Here is an 11,557-nt window from a genome sequence, read left to right on the forward strand (position 1 = left end):
AGTCTTGAAGCCTTTTTCTGTAAACTTCCAGATCTGGGTTTTTCCTGGGAGAGATCTGACAGCCGAGATGAAGATCGGAGGGTAGTTCGTTGCCGTCCCACGGATGGCGCCGATGTCGAAGCATGAAATGAATCTGACCTGATCCATGACGATGTTTCCACGGATTTTCGAGATGAACGAACCTCGTCTTGATTTTCTCCTCCGGTTGCTTGAGACCTGCAATGGTTTTTCGGGGGTGTGGAGGTGACTGCTAAGAAATCTAAAAGATCTCTTGTTTACAGACACAAAAAAGTGGTGGTGGCTCTTATTGAGCATTACCTCTAATAAGGAGATGGAGACCTCCTTTTATAGAGAGTCTCATGGCCACCATCTTGGTACCCTAATGGGCCTAGCCCAGTTAGGGTTACCTCCACAAAACCCCCTCAGCCCAATAACATTGTATTAGTCCATATAATAAAATAAGCCAAACATAATAAATTTAGGGTCGTAAAACCGGGTTTAGTACCATACCCCTACAAGCCCCCCAAGTCCAGCGTTGCTCCTGGGCGCGCAAGCGTCTAGGTGGAGCGCTGGACTTTATGAAGTGTGTTAGGTCATGGGGCGGTTTTTTCCCTTTTCGTTGGCCTTGTCTTTATTGTCTTTGAGTTTTGGGAGGTTTTCCTCATGATGGTGACATGTTGCGGTCCTTATGATAATGATGGTGCCCTGTCATAGATAAGATATAGCACGCATCATAGTGGCGCGAGGCCTGATAAAAGATGGAGGGCGCATCTCGATAATAATGTAACATAACTTGCGCGCGAGGCAGCTTACGAGTTATGAGAATAATAAAGCCTGCGCGTAAGGCGACTTACGAGCTATAAGAATAATAAAGCTTGCGCGCGAGGCGACTTATGAGCTGTAATAATAATGAAGCTGGCGCGAGTTGCGGCTTACGAGCTATAATAATAATGAAGCTTGCGCGCAAGGCGACTTATGAGCTGTAAGAAACACAAAGCTTGCGCGTGAGGCGACTTACGAGCTATAAGAATAATGAAGCTTGCGCGTGAGGCGACTTACGAGCTATAAGAATAATAACAGCTTGCGCGCGAGGCGTCTTATGAGCAATCATAAAACAGCACTGTAATTAACTATCTCTCAGATAAGATCATGTTTAGACCACTGAATAATTGTTTTAGTAAATAAAGGGAAGGAAAATTAATCTGAAAACGTGGTTAAGGTTGCATGAGGAATAGGCCCACAAACAAGTAGTTATATAAGAAGGATAGTTTAGAGATAGTTTGTATCACAAATTAAATATCTTCTTTTCTCTCTTTTTTCTGTGAGTTCTAATGGAGGGCCAAAAGCATGAAGATCACTCTATTACAATACCTTTACTGCATAGCTATGCAGATTATGTGACTGTGAATTCAAAAGAGGAGCAATACTCCAATATCAACATAACCGGGGCTTCTTTTATAAGTACTTGTTTCAATGGTCTCAATGCTCTCTCAGGTACTTTTATAAGCTCTTGTAATCATTAATTTCATTCAAAGAAACCTAAAGTTATCATTCTCATGGAGTTTTTAGGAATTGGAATATTATCGATCCCGTACGCATTGGCAGAGGGAGGATGGTTGAGCTTGATACTCCTTTTACTAATCGCAAGCTCGACCTTCTACACGGGATTGTTGATCCAAAGATGTATGGATGCTGATCCTACAATAACAAGTTATCCTGACATTGGAAATCGGGCATTTGGGAAAACCGGGAAAGCTATAGTCTCAATAACTATGGACATAGAACTTTACCTAGTCGCAACTGGTTTCCTGATCCTAGAAGGTGATAATCTAAGCAACTTATTTCCAGACATGGATTTTGATGTTTACGGCTTTCGTATCGGTGCAAAAAGTGGATTTATTGTTCTTGTTGCACTTATTATACTTCCCACAAGCTGGTTAGACAATATGAGCATCCTTTCCTACATATCGGCTAGTGGAGTTCTAGCCTCCATGATAATCTTAGGCTCGGTCTTCTGGGCTGGTGCAGCCGATGGTATTGGTTTTAACGAGAAGGGTAAACTCGTAAATTGGAATGGAATGCCATCAGCTATTAGCTTATATGCATTTTGCTATTGTGCTCATCCAGTTTTCCCGACTTTATATACTTCCATGAGAAACCAACGTCAATTCTCAAAGGTATTATCATCATCTTTAATGTGCATACTAACATTTAATTGTTTCCATTCTTACTAAAACTTTGTTGTGTTATCTATATATGTTGCAGGTCTTGTTCCTTTGTTTTGCCTTCTCTACAATAACCTACTCATTGATGGCAGTTATTGGTTATCTTATGTTTGGTTCCAAGTTAGAGTCACAGATTACCTTAAACCTTCCAACAAATAATATAAGTTCAAGAGTGGCGATAGGCACCACCCTCGTTACTCCGATAGCTAAATATGCACTAATGCTAACACCAATCGTCAACTCTATTGAATCACGGTTTCATGCTTCTTATTCTTACAACGAAAGGATGCGTAGTTTCTTAATAAGAACTGTTTTGATGATAAGCACTGTAATTGTAGCCCTGTCCGTTCCATTTTTCGGGTATCTGATGTCACTCGTGGGGGCCATCTTAAGTGCGACAACTTCGATAACAATACCATGCTTGTGCTACTTGAAGATCTCGGGAATTCATAGGAGAATTGGAGTTGAGGTGGTGACTATCGGGCTTGTTTTGTTAAGCGGCTTAATTGTCGCAGTTGTTGGTACTTATGTTTCATTGGTAGATATAGTACGCCATCTATGAGTAGGAAGTTTGACCAGAGAGCTATGCTGGCCTCTCCTGATATTTGATCATTAGAAGTCTACTTCTTCTCTACTGTATTTAGATTAATTTTAATTCTGTTCATGATAATGAGTGATTAATTTTGTGAAGATTACTTCAAACTTTGCAAATATAAATGCATATATCAAGCTTGAGATAGAGAAATAAACACGATTTTCATCACGCGAGTATGGGCGGCTTTGCTTTTTGGCCAGACAGGTTTGTTGCCCAGAATTGATTGAATACATACAATCAATTGATATCACGAACCAAGAATTTGCAAAACTGTGTTTATGATTTCATTGAATTGAGAATGCATATATACAAGATCGATCGACACTTCTAATCGACGCATAGGTCGTAATATACCAATTCAACCTAATGCTATTTACAAGTTCAACCGTTCTAAAATACATAAGTATCAAACTAACTAAAACATAATTTGACACTTTAACATAACTAACCCTAAACTTTATATGGGAGGGATTAATGTCTCTTCACCCCCTTAATCATGAACATGTAAAGATAGAGCCTTCCGATATTCAAATCTTCTAGCTTCATCTTTGATTTGCTTCACATGACTTTGATTTCTTTGTACGGCTTTGCTTGCTTCTCACGACTTCATTTTGTGTTAATCGACTTCATTTGCTACTCACGAACTTCAATTTGTTTCACACGAGCATTTGCCTGCGTCTCACGGCTTCACTTTGCTTCGCACGAATCTTATTTTCTCTTTAGTGCCCCACACACTAATTTGCTTTGAACCTCACTGGTTCTAATTGTAGTCTCCTCACATGACTCAAATTTATCTCACATCAATTAATTTTTTGTATAATCTGAGTGACACTCGTATTTAATTCGGTCTCACGCTGATCTTAGGTTGTTTCACACGATTGTATAACATCTTTGATTGCATCATTATCAGGTTGTTTCGATTGATTTCTTACAACTCGATTACATATTACTTTCTTCTAGACGGGTTTGTATCACACAAACCATTGATTGAATTTTCTTCAATCCTATATCTTTCGCATGATTGGTTTCACACCACTTTTGTTTCCTTCCCCACTTGGTACTCAAAAAAAAAAGTATTGAATCACATGAATCTTTTATTTTGTTTCCTTCCCCACTTGGTATTCATACAAAACATATTCTTGGTCCTGATTATAACTTCATGATAGTCGCTCCCATTGACTAGTCTGATTTCACTTCTAGCATAATAATTATACGTAAAGTATTACCTAAGGTTTCGACATATTCCATCGATCTGATATCAAATAATAATTTGTAAGAACCGAAACAAAAGTTTACAACAAACTTTCTGAAAATAAAGACGAATCCTTATCATATGATTAGAGTCATTAGACCACTATACTAGTAGATTCCAACATTTTGATATAGGGTTTAGTTTATCAAAAAATGGTTTCTTATATTTTAAGAGGAAACCTTTATATATAACAAACCACTTTGTGTCAGATTCTCAAGATCTGATGGCCTTTTTTAATAACAAAGTATTATTTGATGGGGATAATTTGGTCCAGAATAAGAATATAACAAAACACAACAGTCAACAGTTGTGATTCTATTCCTTTGTTTGACCTTAACACAACACATGCTATGTTTTTGTTTCATTACCAACACCACAAACAAAAGTTAATACACAAATGTAATTTGTGATTTTTCGTGAGTCAAAGTTGTACAACAACAGCAATATGATGTGATGCCGCCTTTTAATTTCAAGTAACACAAACAACCAAAATTAAATTGATTGTTTACCAGCTACCACTAATTTCAAACGAACAACAAACGTTTGTTTGTAAACAATTTAGTAGGGTTTTTATTTCATTAATTCTCATCTAACACAAAATACTCAGAGGTATAAATATTAATATAAAACTATAAATAAGGAAAACATCAAAAAAAAATTCTTTATATACTCTCCCTTAAGTTGGAGCATGGAGATCACAAATGCCTAGTTTGTCTAGTAGAAACCACACCTGCTTGTAACTCTTGACAAGACGACATATAGTTGTCCATGTGATAACAAGGGTTCTTTCAAGTACAAACAAACCCTAGATAATGATTGACCTTGGCTTTTGTTTATGGTCATCGCAAAACATAATGCAAGGGGAAACTGTCGTCTTTGAAACTTATATGCTATTTTATTGTCTGTTGGAGTCGGTGGTGATCTATGAATCAAAACTCAATGTCCAATGTTAGTTCCAGAAATAAATTTTGCTTCAACTACACGAGTACCTAAAGATATAATTTGTAGTCGAATACCGTTACATAAACCTTCTTTCTAGTTAAGATTTCCAAGGAGCATAACTGGAACACCGGTTTGAACACGATATTACAAAAACCGGTTTGTAGCTATAAACCACCTGGTTAGGACCAGTTTGGAGTTTTTTTTAGCTAAAACCGATTTGAACCCGATATTTTGGAACCGGTTAGACAAAAACAGGTTTCATCCGGTTTAAAACCCGTTTGTAGCTCAAAGCTAATTTATAGCTCACATATCATATCCATTTATAGCTCTTGACCATTCCATGTAATGCCCTATTGAAAAATCAATTTATTGTAAAGAAAAATATGATTTTAATTATAATAATGATATAACAATTACTTATGTTACAATAAGAAAGATATTTTGAAACCGGTTAGTCAAAAACGGGTTTAACCTGGTTTAAAACCCGTCTGTCTATATACGTCAGCTTCAAAACTAATTTATAGCTCACATATCATATCCATTTATAGCTCATTAACCATTCTATGTAATGCCAGGTTGAAATTTGGAAATCAATTTATTATAAAGGAAAATAGGAAATATCAATTGGAAATCAATATATGGTAATTAGTTCCAGCCGTAATGGCAGTATCAATACATAGATACCAACACTGATTGGATAATATCAATTGACGTAAGTATTGGTTTTACGTACGTGAAGACCCAAATCTATTGGTAGCATATGGTAAGTAAAAGATCTTTGAGAATGCTTTAGTTGACAGTTTCTCAATGTTATAAAAAAAGATGATGATATATACAATATGTCAAAACTTCTTTATAAAATATAGGCCTTTAAAGTGTAAAGAACCGGATGTTTAATGAACTGCCCGGGTTTAAACCGAAAACTGGTTTGTGCACCTCTAGTAACAATGTGTCAACTACTATTTTAAAAAGGAAGCGGTAAATAACAAATGTTGTTTAATAATTTATTGTTGTTGTATAATAAAGGAAAATAACCAAAATGAAAAGTGACATACCTTTACACTAAATGTGTCAACGGACGCACCTACAGTAATGGAGTCGGATTCTTGATGCTATTGAATGAATTAAACAAACAAATTTAAGTAAGACTAAACAAATCAAAATATCAGTTGGTTTGAAATTGAAAATAATTCTTCATTAAAAAATGTTGATTGGCCATAGAAAGTTTAAAATATCAATTGAAAAGGTGTTGGTTCACCATTCTTTTAGGCAATTAGCGAACCAAGGACATGATGTGCGTCGGATATGCTTAAAAGAATGACCCTCACAACTAAGCTTTAATTATAAAACGAAAATCCTAAAACCACACACAACTGGCAAGTGTACTGATCGCAAGTAGTATAGACCTAGGAAGTCCGAGTATCGAACACGTGGACACGTAAGACGCTAACGATCACTAACCCTAGACAAGACCTACCTAAGAATAATATTTAATTGATTTTTGAATTCTTTTAACTTAGCTGAACTAACTAGACTAACTGACAAAAATTGCCTAAAATAGAAAACTTAACGGGGAACTAACTGTGTTAACTTAGGATGGAGAAAAACGTCTACATAGGTCTGAATCAAACTGTAGGCCTAACAAGCTAATGGATTGAATGACTTCAAGACACCGGTCCCTAAAGATGACATGACTAAGGATCACTCGGGCTCACTGGATCACCTCTCGGTCTCACTCAATAAACCCTAACTACTCAAAATCGGATAAAACGACCAAACCGGAAAACAATTGCTAACGTGTTCTAATGATGGATCACCTCTCGGTCTCACCAGCACTCAACCCTAATGGCAATGAATACTACACAACCAAGGATAGAGGAACAATTCAACTTAAACTAAAATAGATCAACTAGTCGCTCAAAACACCTAAACTTGACAAGAAACAAACTCGCTCTCGCGCAATTCTTATTCTAGCATGCAAAGGCAATGAGACGATCCTAACTTCCTATCACCTCTCGGTCTCAAAGAAGGTGCCTAACCGCTGTACTTAATCCAATAAATCATGCACAAAACCCTACGGTTGTTCCTACCGCAAACAAACCCTAAAAACAAAGTCTATAATCAAACAATGCACCGATCAATCAACACAAAACTAATTAACCGACACACGGGGTTTATGCAATGAATCACCAAAATTTCCAGCCCTTAAACACAACCTATTTCATGTCTAAACCCAACTTTACATTAACAAATCAAGTCTATCAATCAAACAATCCATAAAATTCATCAAACACTAACAATAATCATCATTCCTAGGTAGAACTAACAAGATTAGCCGAGAATCATGATTGGATAGCAGCAAACACTCAATAAAATCATCATAAAACTCATACCAATCATCTTAACAATCGTCCAACAATCAGTTCTAATCATAAACAATTCAATCTCTCAAGTAATTGCAAAACAATTCAGCAATTAAGCAAGAAACTAAAAGTGTATGAACTATGAAAAAAATGTAAGGATATGAGATGTTCCGGGGCTGCTCTCGGCTGTAAAAAACAGTGGTGAATGATCCCGAGGCTTGGTTCTTGTGTCTTCTTCCTTCCCTAGCCGCCACAAGCTCCAACCCTAGCTCCACAAAACTTTTTTTTCTTTTCTTCCCTTGCTCACTGCTGCTGCGATCGGACCAGTACCCTAGGCTTAGGGTTTTTTTTTTTCTGTTTCATTATAATATTAACAAGAGGCTTGGGCTTTTCCATGATGTAAACGGGCCGGGCTTTGAGTCTTGTCTTGAAATTGTATACGTAAAAGACCCGTAAGCTCTCCGAAAAGCTCGGTTTTTCTTCCTTTCCACCCTTTTGCCTACAAGATAAATAAAAATTATGTAAAACCTATCTAAAACAAGTAAAAACACATAAAATATAATATAATACGTAGATAAAAAGCGTGGAAAATATGTGTGTTTTACAACACATCAGGACAGGATAATAATAAGGCAATTGACGAAAATAAAAGATCATTCATTTTGAAATTAAAGTTGAATTCCAAGCATTACTGAAAAATAATTGAATAGAAAAAATTCTAAAAAGTTAAATCCCCATAGAAAAAATTCCAAGCAGAACAAATCTAGATTTTAACTAAAATGGATAAACTTTATTTTAAAAGATTAACATTTTTAGTCGTCGGTATTGCTTTGACTTTTGAACAGTTATCAAGTCAAATTCGATACTTACAAGTTATAATCTTAAAAGTTAATATAATATAATAGCTAATATATTAAATGCATAATTAAATTAAATTGATTTATCTAGTGGATATGGGCTAGAAAAAAAGGGAGTCATGAGAGCATGACAAGTGGCAAAATATGATACTCTTTTATTATAGTAGTAAGATATATATATATATTCTTCTCCTTTATTATAAATATGTTCCTTCCGTTTAATATTATATATATATAGGTTGGTTAGTTTGGTATGTTTTGTTAGATCATATTTGAATAAGTTAGGGAGTAGGCCTAATTAGTTCTTAGGCTAGATCAGCCCAACAGATTATAGTGGTGTTTGGGCCCAATCGCATGAATCTAATCGCATGGGCCCAATTCAATCTCATCGTCGAAAATAATTGACGTGTATGGGATTGGAACCTGCAAACTCTCATTCCCACATCCATGCTTCAACCAACCCACTATCTAGTATTGATGGTTAAAAACCCCTCCACATTAATTATATACTTATCGCTGTAGCTTCATTTCCTTCCTTTATATTTAAACTATTAGGTAGCGTTTGGTATGTATGAATAAGGGTGGAATGGAATGACTCATTATGAGAGAATGAAGAAAAGTGTGTTTGGTTTATCAAATGAATGGAATGACTCATTACCTAGTCCATTTCATTCCCTCTTAAATACCCCAATTTCATTCCATCCATACCTCATGTTTTTTTTCTCATTCCATTCCCTCTTTCACCCTACATCACCTCCACCACCACCAACCACCGCCACCGTCGCCACCAACCACCACCATTGTCATCCACCGCCGCTGTTACCGCCACCAACCGCCGTCATTAGAGCCAGCCACCCACCACCGCCACCCGTTCGAACAACGCTATTACATTCCCATGTAGTAACCAAACATCTCATTGGAATGGTAATAACCCATTTCATTCCCTTCTCCATTCCATTACCACGTCCATTCCATTCCATCGTTCATTCCATTACCTCATACCAAACAGACCTTTATTTTTATTATTATTATAATATTATACTGATGCTACTATTATTATTATATTACTATTATTGTTATTCAATCATGCACACAGCTAGAGATGGGCAAAAAAACCGGTTGGTGAACCGGTTCAACGGTTTAAACCGAAAACCGGTTTTTAAAAAAACCGGTTATTTAAAAACCGGTTTGACCGGTTTAGTAACCGCCGGTTCGTATATCGGTTACAAGTTCTAGAGAAAAAACCGGTTACTGAACCGGTTATTGAAAAAACCGGTTAATTTTAAAACCGGTTATTATGAAAAAAACCGGTTATTAACCGGTTATTTTAAAAAAAAAAACCGGTTAATTAAAAAAACCGGTTATTAACCGGTTCTAACCGGTTTCTAAACCGGTCCTAACCGGTTTCTAAACCGGTCCTAACCGGTTAGACCGGTCCGAGTTTTGCACCAAAAAAACCGGTTAATAAACCGGTCCGGTTATTTAAAAACCGGTTTTTTTTCAGGCTAAGAAAAACCGGTCCGGTTATTAACCGAACCGGTTTTTTTAAAAAACCGATTTGTGCACCTCTACACACAGCTACGATGATATTATTATTATTACTATTATTATATTATATTTGTTATTATTATATTATTATTATTGTTATTCTCATGTGCACACAGCTCTATGTATCATTATTATGTTTAACATCATCTATTATTATTATATATTTAATATTGTCTATTATTATTATTATTATTATTATTATTATTATACTCAACTAAAATCTAGATCGTTTACGATAAAGCTCGAACCTTTATCAATTTTAAAGCCTAGTTTTAGCTAGATCTAGAAATACTAAACGAGCCGAGCCTAAATGAACAAGCTTTCGTTATGAAACGTACCTTAGACGAACCGGTTTGAATCGCACAATCGATTCTTGGTATATTTCTTACTTGTCGAGATGCTCGAACACCAACGAGCTCCGGTTTTTCCTTGGATCTTGGTTCGAAATGGTTGAGGTTGTTTGTGCGTGTGTTTTGAGTGTGTTGGTAAAAATGAAAAGTGTGAGATCTAGAGTTTTGGAAAGGTTTAAGTGGTATAAATACCCCTAGCACATGGACCTAGGCCCAAAACACTCCTTAGTCCATAATTTAAATTCTATGTCCATCTTCTATTTAAGCCTACCACTCTATTATATTATTTTATTTAATCGCCAACACATAATAACGCGTAATTAAGTAAAAAAATTTCTTTATTTATTATTTTCAAAAAGCCGGATGTTACACTTGCGTATAGGTAAAACCCGAGCGTTGAGGCAGCGAGTCTGCGTGAATTAGGTCGGTTTTCATCAGCTTCGTTATGGTACCGGAACTCAAAGCGTTTAGTCGGTTTCCATTGCGTTCAATTTGATAGCGAACTAACTAAAAAAACAAAATTCACGAACTAATACGGTGCCGCAAAGTGCCTAATTGCGGCACCAAAGTTCATATTTATATATATTAGTAATAGTAATTAGTACTAGTAATAGTAATATCATGATAGATGGATCGGCTGGATTTGCAGAAGAGATATTGAGAATAAAACATTAATATTTTATCACTTGAAAAATGTCATTTAACTTCAATAAGGTGTTTGGCGTTTTAGCAACCCAAAGATTGTAAAACTGTTCAATTATTCTTAAAATTGTTAAATTATTTTAATTATGTTTCTGTTCTTGATGGTTACACTTTTTTAAGAGTGCTGCATTTCTTATGGGTGTTGTTCGCGGCTTGACAGGTCAAATCTAACCCAAGCATGAACAAATATAAACAGACACAAACGTAAATGAACGAATGCAAATGAAATATATGAATATATATATATATATATAAACAAACATAAATAAACGAATATAAACGAGCATTCACGAATGTAAATGCACGAGCATAAACGAGTTTCAAAAGTGTATGGTTCCTCGTTTCAAACAATTGGAAAAACAAATAGTATAATCCTAATTTGAAACAGATTGGATTGGAAAGGTCAGGTATTTTGCCCAATGTGACTTTTCTAGATTAAAATTGAGATATTTTGGAAAACTTTGATCATGAATCTTATTCTTTAATTTTTATTATTTTCAAGATTAAACAATCTTGGATATAAATATGCCAAACTATCATTATCAATCCAAAGATCATGCCAAAAACGGGTCGAGACACCTTGCCCCACTGCTAGGGGTGCAAACGAGCCGAGCTGCTCGTGAGCTACTCAAGATCGGCTCGTTAAAAAGCTCGAACGAGCCGAGCCTTATCGAGCCCGAGCCATAAAAAAGGCTCATTTATTTGTCAAGCCGGAGCCCGAGC

General features: G+C 35.9%; 1 protein-coding gene across 1 annotated transcript; it reads left to right on the top strand.

Moving 5' to 3' along the window:
• Positions 1 to 1,280: 1,280 nt before the first annotated feature.
• On the top strand, positions 1,281 to 2,986 carry LOC143605527 (amino acid transporter AVT1I-like). Its single transcript, XM_077081609.1, has 3 exons — positions 1,281 to 1,494; positions 1,570 to 2,177; positions 2,266 to 2,986. Exons 1-3 carry the CDS (start codon positions 1,332 to 1,334, stop codon positions 2,785 to 2,787), a joined length of 1,293 nt encoding a protein of 430 aa, XP_076937724.1. The 5' UTR covers positions 1,281 to 1,331; the 3' UTR covers positions 2,788 to 2,986.
• The last annotated feature ends 8,571 nt before the right edge of the window (positions 2,987 to 11,557 follow it).

The sequence above is a fragment of the Bidens hawaiensis genome, unplaced genomic scaffold (genome assembly GCF_021521415.1).
Source record: "Bidens hawaiensis isolate Kalapana, Puna unplaced genomic scaffold, B.hawaiensis_p1.1 tig00070023_1, whole genome shotgun sequence".
In the NCBI taxonomy this organism is placed as follows: domain Eukaryota; kingdom Viridiplantae; phylum Streptophyta; class Magnoliopsida; order Asterales; family Asteraceae; genus Bidens; species Bidens hawaiensis.